At 47.4% G+C, this 26,828-nt stretch overlaps 5 protein-coding genes across 8 annotated transcripts in view; 1 reads left to right on the top strand and 4 right to left on the bottom strand.

The window, feature by feature from the left end:
• Window positions 1-186: 186 nt before the first annotated feature.
• On the bottom strand, window positions 187-1,218 carry LOC125949991 (uncharacterized). Its single transcript, XM_049677524.1, has 3 exons — window positions 844-1,218; window positions 492-769; window positions 187-413 (listed from the first exon to the last, which is right to left on the bottom strand). Exons 1-3 carry the CDS (start codon window positions 1,201-1,203, stop codon window positions 314-316), a joined length of 738 nt encoding a protein of 245 aa, XP_049533481.1. The 5' UTR covers window positions 1,204-1,218; the 3' UTR covers window positions 187-313.
• Window positions 1,219-1,964: 746 nt separating this feature from the next.
• On the bottom strand, window positions 1,965-4,239 carry LOC125949989 (uncharacterized). Of its 3 annotated transcripts, none has more exons than XM_049677521.1 (3): window positions 3,810-4,239; window positions 3,460-3,737; window positions 1,965-2,203 (listed from the first exon to the last, which is right to left on the bottom strand). In XM_049677521.1, the coding sequence occupies exons 1-3, from the start codon at window positions 4,167-4,169 to the stop codon at window positions 2,104-2,106; spliced, it is 738 nt and encodes a 245-aa protein (XP_049533478.1). In that variant the 5' UTR covers window positions 4,170-4,239; the 3' UTR covers window positions 1,965-2,103. The 3 variants fall into 3 exon arrangements, with proteins under 3 accessions (XP_049533478.1, XP_049533479.1, XP_049533476.1); XM_049677522.1 differs by lacking the exons at window positions 3,460-3,737; window positions 3,810-4,239 and adding exons at window positions 2,282-2,559; window positions 2,635-3,286; XM_049677519.1 differs by lacking the exon at window positions 1,965-2,203 and adding an exon at window positions 3,042-3,381.
• Window positions 4,240-5,812: 1,573 nt separating this feature from the next.
• Window positions 5,813-6,978, top strand: LOC125949992 (uncharacterized). Its single transcript, XM_049677525.1, has 3 exons — window positions 5,813-6,156; window positions 6,243-6,403; window positions 6,498-6,978. The coding sequence occupies exons 1-3, from the start codon at window positions 5,970-5,972 to the stop codon at window positions 6,864-6,866; spliced, it is 717 nt and encodes a 238-aa protein (XP_049533482.1). The 5' UTR covers window positions 5,813-5,969; the 3' UTR covers window positions 6,867-6,978.
• A 14-nt stretch (window positions 6,979-6,992) lies between these two features.
• Window positions 6,993-7,852, bottom strand: LOC125949990 (N-acylneuraminate cytidylyltransferase A). The gene is made up of 2 exons (XM_049677523.1): window positions 7,723-7,852; window positions 6,993-7,665 (listed from the first exon to the last, which is right to left on the bottom strand). Exons 1-2 carry the CDS (start codon window positions 7,785-7,787, stop codon window positions 6,993-6,995), a joined length of 738 nt encoding a protein of 245 aa, XP_049533480.1. The 5' UTR covers window positions 7,788-7,852.
• Window positions 7,853-10,018: 2,166 nt separating this feature from the next.
• Window positions 10,019-26,828, bottom strand: part of LOC125949988 (hornerin) — a 29,597-nt gene continuing 12,787 nt past the window's right edge. The window contains exons 4-12 of one of the 2 annotated variants that reach the window (XM_049677517.1): window positions 16,261-16,772; window positions 14,667-15,164; window positions 13,612-13,994; window positions 12,378-13,540; window positions 12,019-12,314; window positions 10,823-11,936; window positions 10,610-10,733; window positions 10,326-10,477; window positions 10,019-10,254 (exon numbers count right to left, since the gene is read on the bottom strand). In XM_049677517.1, the coding sequence (XP_049533474.1) occupies window positions 10,030-10,254; window positions 10,326-10,477; window positions 10,610-10,733; window positions 10,823-11,936; window positions 12,019-12,314; window positions 12,378-13,540; window positions 13,612-13,994; window positions 14,667-15,164; window positions 16,261-16,772 (4,467 nt within the window). In that variant the 3' untranslated portion in view covers window positions 10,019-10,029. The remainder of the gene's footprint in view (window positions 10,255-10,325; window positions 10,478-10,609; window positions 10,734-10,822; window positions 11,937-12,018; window positions 12,315-12,377; window positions 13,541-13,611; window positions 13,995-14,666; window positions 15,165-16,260; window positions 16,773-26,828) is intronic. The other variant, XM_049677518.1, reaches the window with a different exon arrangement.

The raw sequence follows: 26,828 nt of genomic DNA, 5'->3' as shown, positions 1-26,828 counted from the left end.
GGTAATGTTATCTAAAATAAGCCAAGCAAAATTAGGTTAGAGATAGTCTGAGGAAAAATCTGTAGGATTCTAAGTACTCGCTTGGTTTTTATGTTGGTCAAGCAATCATGAATCACTCACCAAACCATACATCATCCGAGATTATCATGCGAACATATTCTGTCGTTTTTCCTCTAGCTTCACGATATTGAGATAACGCCTAATAAATAATCTCGAACGCATTCGCATTTATTCACTTGATATAAACTAACAATTTTTGCTAAACAAGACTTCTACGAATCTAAATGCCACAATAAAATCTCCGCTGGTGTGATTATGATTGTTCATCGATTACCAAACTCATCATTTTCAGGCTTTTGCCCTTGATGCCGTCCAGCGTGTATATAGGGTTGACTTTGACGAATTCATTGTAGCTAAATGCAGGACGAAGAAGGATATAACACATAAATGATGGAAGCGCCTGTGTCGACCCATTACCAACCCCTACTTACGGCATTTCGAGATCTGTCTTGAAACCAGCCTTTGCTGCCGCCTTCTGTGATCCAATCGCCGTAAAGTTTGTGCTCGTGAGTTTCACTCCGAAGGCACGGCAGATCGGAACACGGGCTTTGAGGATTTCCGTGGCTATCCCTAGACCACGGAAACGCGTATTAACACTCAGACCGTACGCGGTCAGATACATGTCCACACCGTAGCGCTCGTACAAGTTCACCACTTCGGACATGTAGTTATGTATTGCGACAATTTTCTTCGATTTCTCTGTTGTTATCTACAATCCAAACAAATGTGGCAGATTGTATTTTTCATTATTAATTAAAAATGAAAGGTTCCAATCAAACATACCAGATTCGATGAGTCCTTCTTTTCATCGGCCAACGACATCCCCAGTAGGTTAGCACCGACTAGCTCTTTCGATCCCTCCTTATAGCACACGACCGTTAGTCGCCGGCTGAAGGCACGCTTCCAGATCTTCCTACTCTCCTCGTATGTCTCGGCATCCTGTCGAATTCCACTGTGTCCTAATAGGGGCTCATCATCCAGAAAGTGCTCGGTATACAGCTTCATCACATCATCGAAACGATCCTCGGTCAAATCTTCCACCCGATACGTCGCTAGTGCACCATTCTCACAATCCGGATCTGGTGCTTCGAAGGTCCACCAAACGTTCGGATATGGCACGGAAGCAGGTCGTTCCCACGGCATCGTTGCAGCCTTCTGCTGTAGCTGATTACTCTTTAGCTGCTTGATTATTACTGACGATGGTACTCGCGCTTCTCTTCGCTCAAAGGTTCGTTAGCTGTTATGCGTTCAGGATAGATAGTCCCGACAGGCGGCATGAAATTGATAACAACAACATTTAACGTTCTCGCGCACCGCGTTCTAACTGCGCTGGGACGACTGTGACAACGTGTTCAATGTCGAGTTTAAGGAACGGAATAGCGCTTCGTCCTCCGGGCCATTTGTCAACGCGCATCGCGAAAAAAGAATTTAGGTGCCATCCGTCGATTTCAAGGATATCAATGATAATAAACATACGGCTGTCATTATATATGTTTAAAAAAAGGATACCAATGATTGACAATCGCTAAGCCACAATCGTTAAGGATAATCTTAACCAAGAAGAGACTGCTTCTTACCTGTTAACTGTTAAGTTAACTTTCGAAATTAAGTCAAGATTGGGCATCATTAACTCACTCACACATATTCAGATATGGACCAAGCGCTCTTATCTACATTTCATTAGATCATAACACAAAAACATCATCCTTGGTTGTAAAGAAACTGGTTGTAATGTTATCTAAATTAAGCCAAGCAAAATTAGCTTAGAGATAGTCTGTAGATAGGTCTGTAGGGTTTTGAGTACTCGCTTGGTTTTTTTTCGTCGGTCATGCAATCATGAATCACTCACCAAACCATACATCATCCGAGCTTATCGCGAAAACGTGTTTGATGCTTTTCCTGTATCATCAAGATACTAAGATAAATAATCTCGGACGCATTCGCATTTATTCACTTGATATAAGCTAACAATTTTTGCTAAACAAGACTTTTACAAATCTAAATGTCACAATAAAATCTGCTTTGTTCCGCTTTGTGCTTTGATTACGGTTGATCATCGATTACCAAACTCATCATCTTTAGACTTTTGCTCTTGATGCCGTCCAGCGTGTATTGGGGGTTGACTTTGACGAATTCATTGCACCTACATGCAGGACAAAGAAGGAAATAACACATAAATGATGGAGGCGTTTGTGCAGACCAATTACCAACCCCTACTTACGGCATTTCGAGATCTGTATTGAATCCAACCTTTGCCGCCGGTATCTGCGACCCAATCGCCGTAAAGTTTGTGCTTGTGAGTTTTACTCCGAAGGCACGGCAGATTGGTACGCGGGCTTTGAGGATTTCTGTAGCTATCCCTAGACCACGGAAACGCGTATTAACACTCAGACCGTACGCGGTCAAATACTTGTCCACACCGTACAGCTCATACAAATTCACCCCTTGTGACATGTATTCGTTTATTCCGACAATTTTCTTCGATTTCTCATTTTTAGCCTACAAACCAATCAAATGTGGTAGATGTTTATTTTTAATTCTTAATTGAAAATGAAATGATCAAATTACACATACCTGATTCGATGAGTCCTTCTTATCGTCGGCCAACGACATCGCTAGTATGTTCGCGCCGACTAGCTCTTTCGATCCCTCCTTATAACACACGACCGTTAGTCGCCGACTGAAGGCACGCTTCCAGAACGTCCTAAGCTCCTCACATGCTTCGACATCCTGTCGGATTCCAAAGTAGGCACAGAGGGGCTCATCATCCATAAAGTGCTCGGTGTACAGCTTCAATACATCCTCGAAACGATCCTCAGTCAAATCTTCCACCCGATACGTCGCTAGTGCACCATCCTCACGATCCGGATCCGGCGCTTTGAAGGTCCACCAAACGTTCGGATATGGCACCGAAGCAGGTCGTTCCCACGGCATCGTTGCTGCCTTCTATTGTAGCTGATCACTCTGCAGCTACTTGACTATCACTAACGATGCTGCTCGCGCTTCTAACCAGAAAAACTTCTAAAGCACACCATACATCCTCTGAGCTTATCACGAGAACTTGTTTGTTGTTTTTCCTTTATCATCACGATACCAAGATAAATAATCTCGGACGCATTCTCATTTATTCACTTGATATAAGCTAACACTTTTTGCTAAACAAGACTTCTACGAATGTAAATGTCACATTAGAATCTGCTTTATTCCGCTTTGTGCTTTGATTACGGTTGATCATCGATTACCAAACTCATCATCTTTAGACTTTTGCTCTTGATGCCGTCCAGCGTGTATTGGGGGTTGACTTTGACGAATTCATTGCACCTACATGCAGGACAAAGAAGGAAATAACACATAAATGATGGAGGCGTTTGTGCAGACCAATTACCAACCCCTACTTACGGCATTTCGAGATCTGTCTTGAATCCAACCTTTGCCGCCGGTATCTGCGACCCAATCGCCGTAAAGTTTGTGCTTGTGAGTTTTACTCCGAAGGCACGGCAGATTGGTACGCGGGCTTTGAGGATTTCCGTAGCTATTCCTCGGCGACGGAAGCGCTTGTTAACGGTCAGACCGTATGCAGTCAGATACTTGTCGACACCGTACAGCTCGTACAAGTTCACCGCTTCGGACATGTATTCGTTTATTCCGATTAGTTTCCTTAATTTCTCATTTTTAACCTACAAACCAATCAAATGTGGCAGATGTTTTTAGTTTTTAATTTTAAAATGAAAAGATCAAATCAAACATACCAGCTTCATAAAATCCACCTTATCGTTGGCCAACGACATCGCTAGTATGTTAGCACCGACTAACTCTTTCGATCCCTCCTTATAGCACACGACCGTTAGTCGCTCGGTGAAAGCATGTTTCCAGAATGTCCTAGTCTCCTCATATGCTTCGGCATCCTGTCGGATTCCACTGTGTGCACAGAGGGGCTCATCATCCAGAAAGTGCTCGGTGTAAAGCTTCATCACATCATCGAAACGATCCTCGGTCAAATCTTCCACCCGATACGTCGCCAGTCCACCATCCTCACGATCCGGATCTGGTGCTTCGAAGGTCCACCAAACGTTCGGATATGGCACCGAAGCAGGTCGTTCCCACGGCATCGCTGCAGTCTTCTGTTGTAGCTGATTACTCTTTAGCTACTTGACTATCACTGACGATTCAGCTATTAGGCTATGTGTTCAGGATAGATGCTCAGCTATTAGGCTATGTGTTCAGGATAGATAGTCCAGACAGTCGGCACGAAATTGATAATAACAATATTCAACGTTCTGGCGCACCGTGTTTTGGCTGCGCGTTGACGACTGTGACCATGCGTTTGATGATGAGTTCATGTGACGGATTAGCGCATGCGTATTGGGTGCTTCGATAGCGGCAGAGGCATCTATCAGCTTGTCTCGCGAGAAAAGAATCTATCGTTTACTGAAAAATTGTCTACACTTTTTCATTTCTTCGAAATAATGCTGCAAAGCTATCAATGGTAATGATTGCAAGGTTATCAATGCTTGATACCATGTAAGTTGTGCGCCCATTAATTGATCAAGCAATGAAAGAGCGTAAAATGCTGTAAAATATTATTCACTATCTACCTTCAATGCATTTGCTGCTCAAAATTGGTGTGCACCGAAGATGCCTTGTTTCATCAGCTCATCTAATTGTTAAGTTGTTCACCGATAGCTAAGCAAACTGCCATTTTCCAAAATGACTTTGCTAATAATTCATAAATTGTTAAAACCTTCACCTCAACGATTCATTTTCATTCGTATGAGCAACGTGTGGCCTCAAACGCAGGCCCGTGAATCGTCAAGTAGGGACCGAGTCCAGCACATCTACTGCCGGGCGGCAAGATAAGAAACGGTAACTTCGTAATATTGTTGCCATATCCATCAACATTGTTTTTTTTAGCATCATCCGATACCAGCACGTTAATGGCAAACACGTTGAACGTCTGTATAGTAGTAGCATCGTGAGTACGTCACTTAGCAACAACAGATTACCGCTGCACTGTTCTTACCCGATTGCGCTTTGAACACGTGCACGTTCAAACAACACCTTACTCGCGTGCCAACTACTATTGAGCCGCTCGATTATCGAGTCTTGCGTTAGCCTAACAGTCGATACTTGCCGCTGCTTGCCGCTTCTGCTACTCATCTACTAACGGCCGGTGCCGATTGTGGCAGTAACTGCCGCTCTAGCGCGATATGCTCTGCCGGTCAGTCAACGTTATTGAATGACTCGGCCTTTTTCGTATTAATCAAAGGCCCCACCCGAGAAGGTAAACAGATTCGGACTACTCACTTTATGCCACTTATCAGCGGTCGCGAGATGTACTTCTGAGGACCGTTATCGCTGTAGACAGGAGCTATGCACACATTTGGGCGTCGCATTTCCGTGCCGGTTGATAGCAATTTGTTTGGTAGACCAATTTGATTCGTTTATATGCTACAAGCTGTAGTAGTAGTAGCGCGTATGGCCTACAATCTCGGCATCGACTCTTAAAGTGGTGTGAGAGACGGGAAGCACGCTTTCTCTACGGAATAAGGGTGCTAAACATAACGTCGTCGTCGTGCGGGAATTACTACTAGAAGGTCACCTTATCATTATCGTATCACAACGCCAAGCCACTCTACTCCTCCCTGGTCAGGCACGGGGATGCAATGATGCGCGGCGGGGCCGTTTTGCACGGAAAACTCCGATCTGGGATCGTCACGATGACCCGAGTCAGTACAAACACGAACACACGGGCTATAACTCGTTTGCTACCACAAGTAGCAGTGCTTCCCGGGGGTAGCGAGATACGGCGATGATTCCGTTTGATGTGTACGCTCGACCCCCAACAGCCCTCGCCAGTTGCTGTAACGCCACGGCGTGAGAAGGAGTTGTAACGAATTGACAATTGAACGATGGTCTGGAAGCGCCCAGAAAGTGTCCCCTATCCGTGCGTATGGCATACGTTTCAGGCCAAGGACACGGATAGTGACCGGCTAGTAACGTACCGAGTGCAGGATCTACCCGAGGATCGCTTTGAGGAAGCGATTGCCCACATGATCGAGTATTTCGTGTACGATGAACCGACCTGTCGGGCCAAAAGTGAGATTACAACATCCGCAATTTCCAGCTCAGAGCAAGTGCCTTGTAACAGCGCTGCCGTCTTTGGTAAATCTCTTTACTGCTAGATATCGTCGGGGAGAAGCAGAGTGTTGATGAGATTGCCGCTCTGTGGCGTGAGTTTGTCAAGTTCCGGCTGGTGCTAGTGTGCTTCAAAGAGGGTAGCGATGAAATCGCCGGAATGAACATGCTCTTCGTTAGCAGCGCTAATGATCCGGATACTTACGAAGTAAGTTTGATTTAGATACACACACATACACCAAAGTGATCCTCGGTGATAGTTAATCGTCCTTTTTGCTATAATCCTACTCCACGATTGAAAGCCCCGTGGTGCGATCTGGCGCTGCATCTACCAGTTGGTTGAGTATACATCGAAGCAGGCACGTGTCTTCGAACGATACCAAGTAACGGACTATCTTGCCGCGATGGGGCTCTCGGTGGCACCGAAGTACCGTGGCCGCGGCATCGCAACCGAGATCCTGCGTGCCCGAATACCCCTCTGCAAAGGTGTGGGGCTACCATTGACATCAACCTGCTTTACGGCCATCGCCTCGCAGGCTGCCGCAGCGAAAGCTGGCTTCGAGGAAACGTATGTCGTATCGTACGATGAGCTGACGCAGATAGACGAGCGATTTGTGTTCCCTAATATCACCACCAAGTACGTCAAGGTGATGTCTAAACGTATCGAATAGATGGATCGAGAAAATGTGACGTTTAACGTGTATTTAACTACAAACTAGCATAACCAAACATGTGTTTTCAGTAATTTGCAATCGTTTAATAAATGCCTATAAATTCGGTGAACGCACGCTTTTACGCTAATGCAGCCCAATCAACAGCCGCGCAAGCTCAAGATGCTTTACATCGTCGATCTCCAGTGCGTCCAGCTCATCCACCTCGACGACACCGCACCGGTCACTCTGAAACGTTCGCTCTTCCATCACAAGCCGACGATCAGTGAAGTAGAACATGCCCGCTTCGACTAGCTCACCGGACCAATCCTGACGTCGTGGTCTTCGGCGAGGATCAAAGTTAAGCGCTTCCAGCCGTCCGCCCGGTTCTTGATTTCGCCAACGGAGTCGATAGCTACGCACAACGCTAAAAACACAAGGAGATGCCATCGACGAGTGCTGCACAATCGCTTCCTCTAGATAGTGGACACGCAGAAAGGGTGAGGTGCACTGGATAAGCGCCAATCGATCGATCTCGGGATGCGCCTCGAGAAACTCGGCCGTTGCATCGAGAGAACTCGAGTGATCTTGCGCGTGTGTAGCTGATCGCGCAAATACGCTAGCACCATGTGAGACCGCTTCCAGTGCAATACGCTCATGATCCGTGGATACCCAGATACTGTCGAACAGGGCCGAACGTTGGATCGTATGCAGCGCGCGACCTAGCAGCGTAACGTTCGGCTGCAGTTCGACGATGTTCTTGAGCGGAATGCCTTTTGAACCGCCACGGGCCAATATGAGCGCAGCAACCGGTCCCAAGCTATGGCACAAACCACCGTAATTAGGGAGATTCAGGAGGGCGATTGACAACACTTACGCTTTGCTTGAATTCAGCTGCCAGACCAGCAACAGTACGCCGATACCTGCACGATGGAGCAGCATCGTTACTCACTCATCCGTCCACTGGCGTAGATTGAACGAGATTAATTTCGATTGAAGACGGCATTCTCGCTGATTCTAGGCACGACGCACGGACAACCCGAAAGTAGAGGAAAGACGGGAAAGAGCAGAAGAAGGGATCGTTTGTTCATCGTACCATGTTTTATTAGAGCATTATACTTGCGCCAGCTGGTCAGCTTGCTGCATTCTTTCTTCGCACTGTCTTTCCACTTTCGTCTTCGATCTCGGCTCTGTCTCGTGCTATGTAGAACTTGTACCGCTAACCGCTTTTCCTTGTAATAAATTATTAATTGGTTGTTTGTGTTGCATGTTTTTCTTGCTTGTTCTGCGTTAAACTTCTTTTTTCTTCTACTTTGCCTCTCTCTTTCTCTTTCAATATAGAATATATATGTATATGTATATATATATATTTATATTTATATATTATCTCAGCATGGTTTTGCTTTCCATTATTTTACTTTGTTGTTTGCCTTGCTTGCAAGCAATTGATTTGTTTGCCTTATTAGATGCACTCATAAAATAGCTTACGGATTAGCTGCCTTCTTCGTAGTAGAGGGCTTTTATGTTTTTGGTTATCGTTCGCCAATCCACGCTTTCTTCTCTCCTTATCCCTGGCACACTCGTCGAAAATTAATATCGATGTTAGAGTTGCTGCTAGCGAGCCGACCACACATAAGAATTGTTGCCAACAAACGGCTTGTGCTTTGTGTGCTGATGATCTCGCTGCAATCTACGAGGTCTTGAGGCAACGCACTGTGCCCACTGTATCTCCGATCGTCCGAATCGTACGAAAGGGCCCACTTGTCTATCCTTCGGGCTATACGTTCTTTCCTAATAAACCCCGTTCTTTGTACTGAATAATAGGGTTTAACTGCGCGATCTGTGCTTTCGATCGATTGCATTCGGCTTATTCCGGATTGACTCGCCGACAGACGTGTGCGGGCATAGGATGCTTGTTGCTCCTTAATTCGCTTACAATTAACTTACGCGCGAATCAATGGTTTAGTTTTTGCCTTTTAAATTGAACGAACAAACAAACACGAACAAATATACAGAGCAGATCACGTTATAAATTAGGTACGAAAGCAGGGAAATAAATTGGAGTTTACGTATAAAGAACACCACAACACTATGCGGTATTATTACTCCACTACAAGTTGCGCACGTAAGTACGCTCAGCTTGAAACAGAAATCAATTTGGTATCAAAATCATATCCTACTTTCCATTGCATCTGTTGTTCGCCTGCATCTGTTCTTGCCAGATCATTCCACAATGATTCGCCCTGCGCTCCCTGGCATTAAACTAAAAAAGGTAACGAAGAATTTAGGAAACTCAACCACTGCTCAACATCCTAGCTACTTATGTTTTGAAATCTGTGAAACGATCTTAAAAGATCCACTAAATCGCAAATTGCAGGCGGTTGAAAAGAATGAACGAAAAAAACATCATGGCTACAGTCAAGAATCATTGTAACCTTTCTTAATTTGTTCTTTTGCATTTGTGTTAACTCTTCTCTTCGTGTGCTAGCAGTAAATTACCAAGTGTTACTTTTCCAATAGGTCATGATGCACTTCATACTGTTTTTTTACCGATCGACCAATACTGTGTTCTGTAGTGGATTAATGAAGCTGGCGCCAAGCTCGCATGGGCTACCCGAGCGAAATCCAACAATAATTTGATTTTACGAGCAAATTTCCACTCGAGATGCTCAGAATAACAGCTCCTCTTTGCTTTTCGATGACTATAAGAGATAAGCAATGTTTTGAAGCATTATCATTACGAGACTTGAATAATGTGCTCGTCTTTCACTCTCTCCTTCTTTTCCGATAGGCTCCGATTTGAAGTTATGATACGTGTGTTTGTTATTGTGTGTGTGTCTGTTAGTGTGCAACTTTGTGACTATTTATATGTTTTGATTTTCTCTTCCTTGATGCTGTGGATGATGTGCCACTGACAAGCAACCGCCAAACAATTGTTATCTGATCGCTATTGCAATACATTTTGCCCCGTATAATGGATGAACATTGTAGGTATGTAGCTACTTTTAATCCATGTTACGCGCATGCCACTTCACCGGTACCAGCAAGATATTGATACCCGAAAACCTCGGAATACGGATAGGAACCGCGAACAGTTCATCGAAATTGACAGAATTACCTGGAGTGTAGGCTACTACTAGTAAGTGGTATCGCTATTTGTTCAACCGTAATCACTATACGTTCCTCAAACCATGTGTGCCACACTGGCTGTGTCCATGTGCTGAATCAGTGTGCGCATGAACGTCATCTCCTTGCGGGCGTTCTCGAGGATCACCTTTGGATCCTGCGACTGGCAGCGTAGTAGATTTGGTGCAAATACCATCGCCAAATTTGACGAATCCATCTTGGTGTTAGCGACCACATCGGGCAGCGAAAACTGTTGCAGGAAATGTATTAAATATGTAAGAACCTAGTTGGGACGGTAAGAAAGGACATTAAAATATGTGTTCAGAACATGAAAACGACGAATCAGAAACACACCAATCGATTAATCTTTGGTAGCTTCTCCACGATGGCTGCCGCTTCTGCTGGATCCTCTGTCTGAACGCACTCGTCGTACAGCTCGTCCGGAATCAATGGATCGTACAGCTCACGATACCATAGCTTCAGCAAACTAGCGGGAGCATGAGCATCTGTAAAAAAAAACAAAATATATTGTAATTATCATACTTTCGTAACCTAATTGTTCTGAACACAACTATTTGCATTGCCATTACCATTTCAGCAACACCAGAGCATCGCTTTCTTCATTATTGCGCACTTACCCATTGTGCCCTTGTTTTCCGGAAACTCCCAACGATCGATCCTATTTTTCAGCATATTGACCTCATCCACATCGGCCGGCACGCGGAAGATACCTTCAGTTTGCTTTCCGCTGAGCAGCAACACCTAAGACGAAAGCAACAGAGAGCAACCGGGAAATTAAGCGATGCCATTCAAACCATTGATTCAAACTCTGCCTAGAAGAGGTGCATTACTTGTTCGGAGAGCGTGGTCTGGATCCACGGTAGCTTCCGATCGGGGAAGCGTTCTTTTTGAAGTTCCATCACTTCCTGCAGTGTGTTGCCAAACATGCTGTCACGGAAAATCTGTTCCCGTGCCTGATTGATGTCGTCCTCCGAGGGGCGTTTGGCCTGCTTCCGACCGGAACTACCAATTCGATCCAGCCGCCGACAGGCGATCGTTGCGTAGTGCGAGATCTGTACATGTATCGGCCACTTGCCTACTTCCGGGAAACTGGTCGCAAATGAGGGATCCCGGTGCCGATTGATATAGCCCAGCAGTGCCGGCTGAAACGTGGGCGATGGCGGCACAAACGAGAGACAGATCGCCATCAGCTCCCAGCCACGCATCAGTGAATCACGACTTGGGTTTTCCGTCGTCTGACGGCATATTTGAATATACAGCTCGTCACGCAGCTGCGACTGTGCCATCGCCATCGTCACGATATCGATTGCGACCGAGTTGAGACTCATGCCTAGGCGGGCCTTTCGGTCGCCCATGTAGATTTGCACCAGCTTGAACAGATCCGTCGCCATCTTTTTGCCTGCCTTATCGCGCGCCAACGACAACATCGGTCGGCTGATCGCATTCGAGGTCCAGATGAGCATATCGCGCACGGAGGACTTCTTTCGGAAGATACCCTTCGAGTGCAGGTTCAGGTTGTCTTGGGCGAACTTCTCAATATCGCACTCTTTCAGTAGGGCCATTTCCGCTATCTTACCCGGCACCGGGCTCGGTCCGAGCGAGAGATTATCCTGAAAGCGCTGCAAAAGCGTGGCTTTGTTAAGCTTTTGAGGTGGCGCCTGTTGCTGCTGCGGATGCTGCTGTGGCTGATGCTGGCCACCGATGCCATGCTGCAACAATTGTTGACTGGCCATTTGCTGCAGGTAGGACGTTTTGGAACCAATAGTTCCCATTCCTCCCGGTCGTCCAGTGTCTCCTCCACGATCAACCGCATCGGTGGCCCCCGAATCGTGCTTGAAGCCCGGGTATACTCCGGCCGAAAACTTGTGCAACGGAGGATGGTTCTTCACCGGGCTGTAGATTTGATCGGGGATGCTTTCCAACTTGGCCGTTACTTCTTCGGATCTGTGTAGCAAAAAACGACAAAAAAGAACGCAAGACGATCAACATATTAATCTTATCTTTGCCAATCCTCGGCTGTCCTTACATGTCCTCTTTCTCATCGCGATCACCAAAACTGAACTCGAAGTTGTAGTACGACACGCCACCATCCGGTGCATGCCGGGTGCCGTACTCTTCGTACGGATAGTGCGCCAAGTAGTCACCGTGACCATCGGAATGGTCAGAGTCCTCATTGTCCGGTTCGTGGCCCGAGAACGAATGTTCAGATTGACTATCCGAGTGGAACGAATCCGAATCGAGCTCCCCGAAACCGTACGAACCGGACAGTTTTGCCTGTTCCAGTATGTAGTGCTGCAGAGGAAGCAAATGTTCCTGCATCTCCTGCGAAAGTACGGTAATCGTTAGTAAAGGTTTCCATCCTCCTGCCAGGATAATGCAATTCACCTTATCCCAGTTGCAGTACAGTGGTGATGTGTTGCCATTGTCGTAATCGAAATCAAAACCGGTGCCAGCACCCGGTCCACCACCGCCTCCTCCTTGCTGGTGGCTATGGTTGTTATAGTTACGTGACTTTTTACCATGCTTTGCAGCCGTCGAGGAGCTGTTCGAAGCGACAGTTTGTGTCGAACCCGAAGACTTTTTCTCGAGCTGCGATGGTTCATGCTGCTGCTGCTGCTGCTGTTGCTGCCGTAGTGCGCCCATTTCTTTGTTGTGCCGTTCGAGATTCGGTTGATTCAGATTAAGGGAAAACTGATCCTTTCCACTAGCAGCTGCCGTCGTGGCATTGCTGATATCAGTGCCCGCTGGCTGGTGTTTGGTTTTGCCACCGATCGGGGCGGCCGCAGCTGGTTGCGAATCGAACAGATGACTAGAGGACGAGGCTGTCGATCCGATACCGCCGGTCGGGTAAGGTGACTGTTTGCCTCCCAAGGATACAGCACCGGGCGACACTTTTCCGGCTGCGCGCTGATCAAGCCGTACCTTGTCCAGATAGCGATCTGCGGCCACCCCGACTGATCCACCAGCTTCCATCAACACATTGCAGTATCGTTCGCTGTCGTCGTTGCTACCTTTGTGACTAGATTTGCTGTTTGCCTGGGCTTGGTAACTACCACCGGAAGGCGCTGTTGCACCCAGCTCAACCGAGAGCGCCGATGGACGCTGCACCTTGGTGGATTGCTGTTGCTGCTGCTGCTGCTGGGGTGGACTGAGTGGGCTTTGCGGACTAGAATCGCTCGACTGCTTCTGCTGCTGCAAGGGCGATTTGGAAGCCGACGAGTGGCGTCTCCTGCTAAGCGGAGTGTTTTCCACCGATTTGAAGTACTTCTCGTGCATCGAATCATCACTTCCAGCTCCACCACCTGGACCAGCGCCTCCACCGGTAGCTGCACCCGTACCACTACCACCGTTTCCTTCGAAACTGCCCTTTCGATGCGAACCAGCAGAGGATGAATGGTGACTACCACCGCTACCGGTCGGACCCGCTGCGTATGGTCGGGAAGAAGTCGGTGTACCAAGGCCACTAGATCCACTGATGCCCGTACTGGTGATGCCGGCCGACGACAGGAAGCTCCCAGAGCGTGTTAGGGCAATCGAAGCCCCAGGATCTACGGAGGAAACAACCAACCAATTAGTGATATCGGATTCGCTTCCTGTGCGTTAGGTACAGGACACTCACTACCACCGTAATCAAAGCTTTCATGCTTGGACACCATGGCGCCCACTACTACGCCAAGGTTGGCGGCTCTTCCATCCTCCTTCGAGGACGAACGGGACGAGCTGCCATCGCCGTGACCAAACTTTTTCTTGAACTGTGGCGTGCTCAGCGAGTGCGATGGCGAGGAGAGACTACCACCACCGGCACCGAGGTCGGACGAATTCGAGACCGAATAGGACAGCATCTGGTGTGGCGGTGGCAGGGCGGAAGAGTGATGCAGCGAGGACAGCGTGGCCAGCTTCTCGCTACTGCTGATCGCCGAGGCCGAAGTGTTCGAGGGTGAAGGAACTATCACCGAATGGGGAATGTTGTGTGAGCTGGAGCTTTCCTGCAGCATCCGGTAACTGTGAGCGAGAGAGATAATGGAAGAAAGGAGCAAGAAATTAGTGACCTTGGTACTGTCTTGAAGGATCTAGCAACCGACTCTCTACCGACATGAACAATAATGTGCTTCCACATTCCTACCCCCCAAGATAGCGCTAAATGGAGTGAGAAATGTTAGATTAAATGGTTCCTGTCCGTTACGTTCCGATGAAAATCCTTCCCAAAACAAAGGGAAAGTTTAGGATTAGTTAGTTTGACATATGAAAATGTAAGCGAAGGTTCATCATGAGGCAAGCCGAGAAAGCGCTGCAGTTAGCCAGATCTAGTGTGAGCGGTTAATGCGTGATCAACAATGAAAGCAAAAGCATGCGACGAAAGGCCAAGCAAAACAAAAAAACAAAAACACTTAACCAAACAACACATTCCGACATTACCTACAGGTGCATCAATCTACAGCAAGACAAAACATGCACACGGCGACTCAGGTGGTCTACAAGGTTCCCACGGAACCATATACCGAGCTCCAAAAACCACGGAAATTATGTTATCCTAGGAAACGAAGCAACGGATACGGACAGATGGCTTGTGGCTTTCCCCACGATGAATAGCTCTCATCCTTGTCCGGATCCGTGTCTCCGTCTTACAAGATACGCGCGCCGCAAACATATCCTCTGCTACAATCATGCACTTACCCACTACTACTGTCAGCATTGTGCTTTCTACTACCCGTACCACCGGCCCCGGCATGATGACCGTTCGTGCCATAGCCGCTGGAACCACTGCCATATCGGAGCAGACTGCCGCCACCGGTGGTGTCAGGTGCGCTAGTACCGTGCAGCCGTCGGTAGCTGCTCGTCGACAGGCTACCGTCAAGCGGGGACTTGCAGTTGTTATGCTGGCTGCTGTTGCTACTTCCTCCACTATTCGCACCATGATGATGATGCTGGTGATGATGATGATTGCTGTTGACGATGGGGATTCCCGCCGGCTGATGGTAGCGCTGGCTACTACGCATCGATCCCGACAGTGGCGGCGGTGGTGGTGCGGACAGATTACTACCTCCGATTCCACCACGTCCGGTTCCACCGGGAGTGTGCTGTCCGTGTCTGCAAAATTTGTGCGAATCCAGCCGACCGATCGACGAGTGGCAACCGTCAGTCAGTGTGGATGTTATGAGCTTTGGGGGCATTCTGCTTGCAGCATGGTTGGTGTTGGTGTTGGTGTGTGTGTGTAAGTGTTTGTACGCGAAGGAAAAGCATTAGGATGAAGAAAAACCGATTGGACGGTTCCGAGCAGCAGCACAATAAGTGAATTTGTGTTCCGTGCGATTGGACAGGATACGAAGGAAGAGATTCAGTGCCACGAAAATACACACACACACACGCACACATCACACACCGAGCAATAGCACACGAAAGGAAGCATTCATTACAATGCGTAAGTGGCAAAAGCAGAAGCACCCCGCGGGTGCGGTATAGAGAGACAGAGAAACAGAGATTTTGATCGAGATTCGGCGATTCGATACGCGATAGCATTAGGGCGGATGACAGATCAATTTAAAAATAAAATAAAAACAGCAAAAATGTTGCCAATAATACACGCAGCACACAAGCAGTACAATCACACGATTACGGATACGTTATCAAAAGGCATATTGCAGGAGTATTAATGTAGGGCAGAGTATACGGGGGCGCACAAAAGTTCCGGGGAAATACAGTACGATCGATAGTTGGGCAGCAACATTACAATTCAACATTTTACAGGGAATCATACGATGGGGAAATAGAAATAAATGTTTAAAACCCAAATCCATCCGAGAAACCATCCGGATCAATCAATAAAGAACGAAACCAAAGGAAACGAATGTGTACGGCGGGGATGGTGGGAAAGAATGACAGCAAGGACACGTGCAAGAAACAGAGAAAGAAGAAAAAGAAAAGAGAGAAAAAAGAAGAAAAAAGAGTCCTTAGAGAATAGGCAATAGATAACACAAAAAACAAAACTGAAATCCGATACACATGAACCACAGAACACAGGCCACACGGTAAGGCGGTGTGTGGGACGACGTACTCTTGTGGTTCTTGTGGCTGCTCTAAGAGCCTTGCCAAAGAGATCCAGGAAGAATCTGCTACCTCAGGCCATTCTCGAGGGAGACTCTATGAGATCACAATCTCACAATCTAATCATCGCTCTGCGACACGACCGCTAAAAAGTCGCTAAAGGACAACGGCAGCTCCGACTCCGACCTTGAATGAAAGGACACAAAAAGCCAAAAGAAACCCTTACCTATGCTGCAGACTGTGCCGTCCTTGTGGGCTCGCCAAGAGTTCGCTGTTGCTACGATGATCCAACGCTCCACCCGCACCAGCGCCGCCACGCCGATGGCCGGAGCTCGAGCTACGATGATGATGATCGCGATCCCGGTAATCCGTTACGCCCGTCGTGGTACGGTGGCCACAGGATTTGCCTACCGTTCCGCTACCACCGTGCTTGCTGGAACCAATGGAACCTAAGCTGCCGAGACCGGCGGCACCACCACCACCGCTGCTGCTACCACTACCACCGTGATGACCATGGCCATGGTGGTGGTGATGGTGCGGAAGAGTCGCTTCCTTCCGTTCACCCGGATCCGTATTCTGCTTCAGCGTTTGCAGCTTGGCCAGCGGGATAATATCACAGTTCTGCGGCCGGTGCCACACCGTCTTCTGTGAGGCGACATTGTAGTAGTAGAACCGGCAGGTATTCGTATCGAACAGCTCCCACCACTGCGACGCATCGGTTCGCTTTATGTTGACACCCTGAGGAAAGAAGGAAAAAAAGAAAGATTAAAGAGACATTCAGTCACTCAATGACACAGGTTCGTTCCTACAGGAACTAAGCATACAAAGCCTACGTCAAGGCTTGGCGCAAAATGTAGAGATCAGTCTTTACATTCGGAATGATCTTCAACAGCAGTTAACGACCACGCAGCCACTATGACGCACAGTTTGTAGACGGTAATGAGAGTACCCTTGCACTTTTAATACATTATGCCAACATACTTTTTAGCATCACAGGTTTACCCTAGCCCAGGTGCTTGACATTAGTTTATTATGGGCCCTATTGCGAGTGTCTTGTCTTGCAAACGAGACTGCTGTACTACTGCTGAAAAAACTTAGCAGTCTTGTTGAGCTCTTATGAATGAACTTGTGAATTTTTACAGCCCGATTTCAAAACAAATACTAATACTACCAAATTAGTCACCAACACCACCAAAAACCAACTTCCTCCGGCCAATAGCAACGCGACTTTCAGTCTCGTTTTCAAGACTCACAGTCTGGTAGGTTTTAGCAACAGACTCTGAGTCTTGAAAACGAGACTGAAAATGGTAATTTTTTTCGTTTTGGTCGTAGTTGCCATTGGACCGAAAGATGTTGGGTTTTGGTGGTGTTGGTGACTAATTTGGTAGTATTAGTATTTGTTTTAAAATCTGGCTGTAAAAAATCACAAGTTCATTCATAAGAGCTCAACAAGACTGCTAAGTTTTTTCAGCAGTAGTACAGCAGTCTCGTTTGCAAGACAAGACACTCGCAATAGGGCCCTATAGCTCCAATTTAGTATCTAGCGTACGGATGATCGCAGCAATCATAACCCAGCAACACCATGCAGCTTAGACGTTGCTATTGTTCCAATTCCTAAAAAAAACCATCATAAACATTCCACTCTCCCTCAATGGCGCCAATGCGATTGCAGTGTTTTGGAATGTGCTACAAGCGTAAGGGTACAAAAAACTTCAGCTGCCCGCAATTACCAAACAAACGCCTAGCGCAGCCCTGATCTCGGGCACAATCTTTGCCCCGTGACCGTGATGCAACACGCAATAAATATCGAACCATAACAGTAATGGTCTGTACTCGATCGCGATCGTAAAGCATCTCGCGGGTCGTCGAATGTCGCAACGATCACTAATGGATTTTCTCTCGCATCGAAAGCCGACGAGGAAGACGACGACGGGGGGGATGATGACGATGATTACGACATGACGACCGCACTCACTTGTACTCTGGTTCTGAGGCATATGTTTTCATCACCCACGTAGCGCGGCATCGGCGAAGTGCGTTATACTAATGGCGGCAACCAGAAATTGCCCACCCACCCCAACAGCCATCGATCATCGAAATGGTGTGTATCGTATCTGGCGATGGTGGTGGTAGTTGAATTTCTTCTGCGTACTGCGTTCGACCCCCCTCGCTGTAGAACCGGCGATGGAGAGGATACCCAAATGAGGTGGAGTAAGGGTAATGACGTACGGATCCGTCTCGCCGTGGTGGGTCGCAATTGAAATAATAATTTTATCATTAGCGTGCAACCCTTGCCGTGTCTTCTATTCGCTGCGATGCATTGTAGCACGCTGTTCTGAGGCACTGCACTGCTGCTAGTCCCGTCCCGTGTGCTCGTGCTACGGCGGCTTGCATAAGAAAGCAGGCTTTCACCTGCACACAATTCAGCTAACCCCGTCCCCTAATAACCAACTGGCGGCAATAGGCTTCTAGGCAATGCTTGGACGACGCCACAAAGCACGGCGGTTTATATTGTGAATCGAAACGAGGACGTCACGAGGGAAAGAAAGCTGCATAACCTCCGTACAAATGCACTCCAACGGAAGGACACGCCCGGGTGGGCATTGGCTCTTTCTGCAGTGGCACTGCGAGTGACGGTTGGCGACCTCGTGGCTTGCAAGTGAAATTACTGGCGCATCGTTGACCGCGGGCATGCAGCGCACGGCAGTGGCAGCACCAGCGTCAGTGGGTCAGCTGAAACCAATAGTGGCCGGTGGTCATGTTGGCCAGGAGGCTTTCCTTTGGTTTCCTTCAACGAATTGCTAATTAAGGAACTGACCGTCTATGCAAAGATGCGCTCTGCACCGAGTGACCTGGTTCACTTTCGAAAAATTTGGATACTAATTTGATTACCATCGCGAATCATCGCAAATGTTTGCGTTACCCTCTCCATGCCATTGAACATATGCAAAGAAGGCAAGGTTGTTGGGTTGTATTGAGCGAATATGATGTTCGATTTTGCAAGCGAAACAAATTACGCTTGACCAGCCCAATCATGACGAGGTAAGTAATCGAATTACGCAAGAAATTGAGCGAAGGTGATCGGATCGCAGGTAAACAATAAGTATAATCTCGAAGAATCGAAAAAAGAAACAAAAATATCATTGGGAAATATATCTCTTCAATATATCAAATCAGTGCAACCTTTTTTTTGCGAAATTCGGATTGAATAGCTATTTGATATCCTGAATGTCCTAATCATCCATTATCATATTCCATTTCAATAATGGAATGCAATTCAGAACACACATAACCATTTATCATCCGAAATGATGGAACAACCTCGCCAATACTAATTATACTTCATTTAATAACGAACGACAAAAGATATTGCAGAGTGCAACGCATACGACAGCGTATAAATAAAAAAGAAAGACTAAAATGATCACCTCTCATCGCTTCAACCGACCGCGACTGACGTGAGCAATGCTTTCGTAGTGCAATTGCATTTGTCTGCAGTTCTTTCCAACTGCTGCACCATTGCAGACGCTGTGCTGTGCACGGTGCTGCGTCCGGAAATGTCTCCTTTTAAATCAATCTCACGTTTCATACCGGTATCTCCTCCACAAACCTGCAGCACGCGTCAATGCCTACGTCCGGCGGCGCTTTGCGTTTTGTCTGGCGCCCCCCTCCGGTGCATTTGGGCGACCCCGAATTCGGCCGTGGGTTCGAGTTTCGTAGAAAACGGGCACCTCCTCTCGCTGACACGCATAAATAATATCGTTCAGTGTCAGTTACTCTCCCCGCCTCCTCGCGACAAGGCAAGGATTTTGAGGAGATAAAAAAAAAAGAAACTGCACTTTCTACTCGGCGGCCACGGTATATGCGCCTTTGCGGCGGAGTGAGATTTCGAGCGCACCCGCATAGCCCATCCGGATAGAAGGCCATCAGCATGACGCCACGATTGTTTCCTCGAACGTCGAGGCAGTTGTTGACGGTTGGAGGTGGATGCACAAAGATGCACCCATCCCTTGCCGCGGTTTGTCACATGTTTTTCGTGGCTCGACACCTCCAACCACCGGAAGTGTAACAAACATCTGCCATTTCCTTCTGCTGCTGTTACGGTCACACCATGGCAACAAAGCATATTTAAAGCCACATCAAACAACATCGTGCCCCATCTCCTCACTCTCACCCTGGTGATGAGAATGATCCGAGCAACCCCGAAACCAATGGTGACTTCGACCAAGAATCCAGAACAACATCTCACTACCAGGGGGCCACCGGATTGACGCGCGTTTGCGCTAGACGAACGAAAAACGAAATAACATATGACTAGCATGTAGCGGCACCGACCTTATATGGTACGCGAGCAAGAGAGAGAGCAGAGCGTCCCAAAACTTGTGCGCCACAAAACTCCAGACCGCACAAAAGTGTGACAATCTCTGCGGGCGCGCGCGTGCCGCCGGTGCCTCCATTCCGGTAGCTTCCTGCGCCGGTTCCGCTGACCTTCTCTCTCTCTCTCTCGTGTGCATTATGCTGCTCTTGGAGAGTGTCGGTGTGTGTGTCACAGAGAGAGAGAGAGCTCTGGTGGTTAGTTGATACTCGCTAGTGCGCCTGCGATGTGGCCCACATGGTTTCATAATTCCATGCTCCTGGCCGCGTGGTCGTTTCCCTTTTGGCATGTTGCGTACACCAGTCCGTCACCAATACACACAGGCACACTCCTCCTTCCGGCAACCGGGCCTCCCGAGGGCGCTCTGCTCTCTGCAGTGGAACCACCACGTTTGGAACCCCTTTTTATCCGTTCAATAAATAATTCGGCACGGCTCAAAACAACTCCAACTGCCATGTAGCCGGCACCCGAACCCGGCGTAGTATGTGGGTAGTAGTGGTGGTGACGGTGATGGTCCTGGCATCCCAGGAAAGCGCACAGGACGCGCGTGCTCATGGACGACGAAAGATTGCCTTGATGACTAATATACCGGGGGCAAATGACCGGCATCGCACGCGAAGGAACTTCCTTCGGTTACGAGGTAATCCGATGTACGGTATCAACCGGCAGTCAAGGTTCGGCGGTGGTGTTCGGAGGGGTATCGTTCAGGGTGAGATTTTAGGGTTGCACTATTTACCATTTTAAACGGTTGCTTCCTTTCCTTAAACTCAGAAAAATTAAAAGCAAGCGTCAAATACCTTTGTTTGCGGCTTAACGCGCATAAAAAAGAAACAGTATGCAGAAAAACTTAAGCTGAAAAATACCATAGTAAAGATAAAATGCAACCCTGCACAGAATGCAATCCAAAGGTTTCTCACGGAATTGCCTAGCACAAAACTATGGGTACTTTTGGGTGTCTGGTGTTACAAAAAAATGTCCTTTTAAAAAAAGTACAATAAGTACTTAAAAAGCAACAACAACCGAAAGAACCTACTGCTCTAGTCTAATGTCATTAAATTGTAGGTTCGTTGAACCGATTCTAACAAGATTAGGTAACGTACACAAACGAACTTAGAAAACATTATCAATGGTTCCTTTTCCATCTCCAAGCAAAAGACTTTAAATCCGACCACCACGTAGAAAAGTTGTTGCCTGAGTAGAACACAAACATCAAATGCTTGTATACCTTTAAGTAAAGTTTATGCAATTGCAGTTTTTCAAACCATTAGAACAACGCCAAAAGCCCCTGAGTATCAAAAACCGACACACCGCTTTGTGCACTTCCATGAGAAATCACACCCAAAGAAATGCGCTGGAGCACCATAGTGGCTATAAGATGCATTTATAACACTTCTTATTGTCTTGAAACCAGCTCTTGCTTAGCAATAAGAGCCAAGCAACACCTAGTTCAATCCAAACAACAACTACAACTGTGGCACAACTTTAAACTTTCGAAAGAACAAAAAAACTGGTTTAGGCAATCAAATTTGCCGTTCTTTGCTGCACCAATGGCACATGCTGAAGGCATAAAAAGCGAAGGCTCAATGCAGTGCAAAGGGAAGCCATAAAATTCGTACACTATGGTGTGACGCAATACGTTATTTGAGGAACTTTCGGTTGTGCTGACAATCCCGTGAGCGCATCCAGAACCTTCAACTCCCACTAAAGCGAACGTTGGCGCATGTGAATCATTGCCTGAAAGCTTATCACGAGAACAGGATGTCGGGCGTGCGTGTATACGAGCCGTTCTAATTAATTTTGTTCATCAAAAAATGGTCAATTCATTATCATTTCAAGCTGTAGCGTTGTTTGATAACAAATGAAAGCATTCAACTTTCCCCGCGTTATTATATCGACCTAATTTAACTTTTTGTTTTGCAACCATGTAGGGAGCGAACATCGCGGTCCTCATGACCTTGCCAGTGGAATTAATTAGTAAAGATAAACGCTAATGATCGACACACAAAACTTTGTTTTTTTTTTTAATTTTTTAGAGGACGCGAGAACGCGCGAAGGTCAGAAGCGAGTAGTTCCACGACAAACCTGCCGGATTCTTCACTTCGTCACCTTCTCGGCCGAAAACACTCTTCCTCCCCCAGTGGCAATTTCAATGCAAAAGAAGTGAAACATTTTAATAAAAAAAATTATAGCTGACGACTGGAAGACTAGACAGGATGCACCGTGACCGCGGCACACAGCGGCGCTTCCGCGGAGACGTATGAAAACGAAGAAGCCGCAAGCCATCGACAGTGGGAGGAAGAGGCATTAGTGTCTTTCATTCAGCGAGATGCCAAAGAAACCCAAATGGGGGAGGGCGCCTTCGAATGCTAGAGCCCACCGTTCCGTTCCGCTCGCACAACCAGGCTCCGCTCGCTTTTCATAAATATTTATAAAGGACCCGGCTGAAGTGGCCGGTGTTTGCCCAGAAAACCCGCTACCGGTCGCTGGATGTGAAAAGAAAAAGAAGTGTTGAAGTAACTCGACGACGGCGACGCCCGGTGCTGGTGACGCACACCTTACACGCGCGGGTGGTCACTGGCCGTGCGCCTCCGGATACTACAGCGCACCATGACTATCGGACCACCTGAAACGACGGCCCGATTGCTTCCGGTGCTCCGGGGTGTAGGATGTGATGCTGTTGCGGCGTTGGAATAGGAATTCATCACTTCCTTTACCGCCGCTTGGGCGTGTTGAGTGGCGATGGCGATTATAGCCAGCTCTTGTGTTGGTTGATGGATTATTCCATATTCGCCACCTACCACCCCAGGCTTACGCGGTAGCATCTTGTCTTGAAAATGATAAGAAATTGCGCTCTTTTTGCACTGCGCTCATCTCAAAACTTTTCCCATTTGTTTACGCTGAAAGTGATTCTCTCGCTAGTGCACCATTTTCACCGGGGAAGAGGCACTGCAGAAAACATGGACCTAAAATTGAAAACACAAGCGGGCACATGGATGGTTTAGAGCTATGAAACTATTTAAAAAAATCTAAAAACAGAAAATTCTTCTTTGGCCAACTGTACCACTCCCGGCGAACGAATGTGCACTCACCCGTTCTACCTCGTTCTAGGAGCTAAACATTTGCGTTCTCTTATCAGCTAGTTAGTCGCTTCAATGCACATGCTTGGATCGCTGAGGCGTGCGCGCTTGCTTGGTGCATTATTCTCATCTTATCAAACCTTCAACCCCGATTAAGATGGCGCGTGTGCCAAAACAATAGGCACCGGAAGCAACGTCTGTGTCCCAGCAAAACGATGCTTTGCTCCTGTTAAAACGATGTTGAATGGCGCAGTACTTTCCGGGAGCAGCCCGTTGGATTAGTAATCAGTGTTAGGGTATAACTAAAGGATCCAGTTTACTTAGATCAGCGTATGCAGTGCTACAGAATGGATTTGGTTTTGTGATTTCATTTGATTCCGAATCGGAAACAAATTCTACCAATTATATCCAGATTCTAACAACAAAGCAAGCTTGTTATGAATTGGCCTAATTAAACATGGAGTGAAGTAATACCCCTGTGTATCTTTGAAATCCCTGATTGAAACTCTAGGTTCAAAAAGGTTTTTTACTGAGTGTTTGTTAGAAAATGTTAAAATGTTTGTATTCTAATTTATTTGTGAGCTGAAGATGCATCACCCAACAACCCCAAAAGTTACTAACGACGGCCACATTCGTACAGGGAGAGATCAAACTGAACCTTTCTTCCGGATCTCTGTCCTCTTGGGGATCGGGGAAACTGTGCATCACGCCATAAAATCAATTCTTTCGCCGGTAAGCGAAGGCCGACGTCTTCCGCTACCCACATCAACCGAGACGGTAGTACACGAAGGCTGATGACTTAATTCGAATAACTTATGCCACTCATTTTCTCGCTCCAGAAACGCCGTTCAGCCGCACTTACGAACCAAAACGCGTAAGAAGAACCGAACGCACACTGCCACATACAACTGAAGCCAATAAATTACGTCTTCAGTTTTGGGCCACAGAGAGTTTTTGGGGGATGGTTAGGCATTGAAGAAATTTCCCGTGAAAACCATCGGCGCATCGTAGCATAAGCGCATGGATCATGCATAACTGATCGATCGACCGGTATTTACCCCCGCCATTTTGGGCGAGGAGAGAACACTGGCCAAACGAAACGCACGATCCGATGGGGTAACGGAGTTTTCGTTTCGCTTTGGCGCCCCCTTGGAGTGCCGTGGTACCACCTCCCGCCATGTCCATGCCCTGACGATCATCGGGATTCAGCTTGGTTTCGCGGGCGTACGTACATCTTATGCTCTCTAGGCCGATGGCCAAGGTGCCCTAAAGCCTAAGGCTGACGACTGACACACTTGCTTCTGACCGATCCCGGGTTACAGAAAAGGAGGTCAGTAATGCCGGAACATCGCCACCACCACCGGACATAGCAACTATACTCTGCGTGAGGGCAAAAGAAGCGGTCGGGAACTCGATACAAGAAGCATTGTTACATCGCCCCGTTTGCGGCTTATCCCCACACACCACATATCACGCTGGCTCCAGTCTGTCCAGCGCGTTCCGACACATTTACTTCATCCGTTCGCGCTCCAGCGCTGTAGGAACTGAGTATGAAGAGCAGCTCCGATTGCTCAACGCCGACCACCGATAGTACCCCAAAAGACACACGTTTCAACACCTTGTACCCATGTTTCGCCGAGTGGGTCAGGCTTTGTCCGCCGGTGGTGGTAACGCTCCCGGTTTTTATGACAGCCATAAGGTTCAACCGCGAACTGCTAAGTCAAATGCGTCACAAACGCGTAGCACAACGACTACGAATGTCCGTGTCCTACGTCTCAGTTGCCCCTAAAAACCATTTAACGCCTCGACTATCAAACCGAACGAACTCTCGCATCGTGTCGAGGGTGCTGGGGTGTCTCCTCTTCATCGACGGCAGACGATGGGCCGAGGGATGTTAAATGTTTTCTTCGACAAACAATGACCGTTCGTAACCGACTGCCCAGTGCGCCTCTCTTTTCCCTCTGCATCATCTCAATCATTGATTGTTGTTAAACATTAGAAGTCGTCTGCTGTTTGTGGTACTCCCTCGGGCAAGCGCATCATCGGTGGCCTTATCCGTTGGATACTTCTTCTGCTTCTTCTTCTTCATCTTCTAGTGTATTTCGAAAGCTTCACCGTTGTGACCGTTGTGGACGAGAAGTTCGAGGTCGGTGTACGCTTGCGTAGAGACCCTTTACCGTCGCGGTCTGCTTCCTCAAGGCTTCACACATATGGGCCCGCATGAAAGTGATACATAAAGCAAGGTACGGTGGGGTTTTGGATGACCTAGGCTTTGCCGGTAGCGACAACGGTTGAGGTGCATCGTTAATAAATTGTAGAAACGGTACTTTCGGCCAGAAGTTATGGCCCACAATCTTGGCTTCGATGTGCTTGTTACGTGGAGTGACCGCAAAATGTAATTTACCCGCTACAAACACCGTGTCTTTGTGGCCTTCCGATTGTGTTTTCTTCGTGTGTCTTTAGAAAGGATCAACATAAGATACCGAGGATCACCAGATTTTCTTCTAGTCCCCAACGTTAAGCGTTAAATCTGTTGTTACAGATTTCTCTTCTGCATTTGTAGAAGACAATCTCACGAAAAAAGAACAATGAACTGCCGCAGCATGAGTTTCGTTAGGTTTGTGATACTTCATAGTCGCAAGATAAAAAAAAACGGAAGCAAACCATGTACGGGTAATAGCCGTTTCGAAATAATGCTAAGTGCAATCGTTTATGGTGTATAGTAATTACTGTATCGGAATCCATAGACGAGCCCATGCCACTAACAACAAAACGAACAATCACTTCTACCGCGTTGCAATTAACGAGTGTTATTTCAAAAAAATGGCCAACATGCGATCAACATTAACAAAACGCTCCCAAAATGCAAAGCATCGTTTTCATTACGTTATGAAGCGCTTATAAATTGATCGCAGATCAATCAGCTCTGCCCAACAAGCACGCACAACGCAAATCCAATGAAGAAAGTGCTTCGGTGAGATTTCTGGTCTGGGTGCAATTGAAATGAGAGCGGCCATTTGAAATCATTCCACCAGTCGTTACACTATCACTTTCACTTTGTTATCACCGGACGGCTTGAGGCGAACCGGTTAAAACCGTTTAACCGCTGCACAGCTGCAGATACAGCCCTCTGGCTTTGATTGCCATCATGACGGCGTTTATTACTCTCGACGATGACAGCACGATCGGAACCCGGCAGATCGTAGAAACCGTTGCATCAGATCTGGTCGTCGTCGCCGCCGTTGTCCATGCTCTCGATCTCATCCGCTTCAACGGAATTATCTTTTGCTGAACCGGACCATAGAGTTGGCAATTAATTTCCGGTCACACCGGAACCGCGCA

The sequence above is a fragment of the Anopheles darlingi genome, chromosome 2 (assembly GCF_943734745.1).
Source record: "Anopheles darlingi chromosome 2, idAnoDarlMG_H_01, whole genome shotgun sequence".
NCBI classification, from domain to species: Eukaryota; Metazoa; Arthropoda; class Insecta; order Diptera; family Culicidae; genus Anopheles; species Anopheles darlingi.
This window is presented reverse-complemented; position numbering and strand designations above follow the sequence as displayed.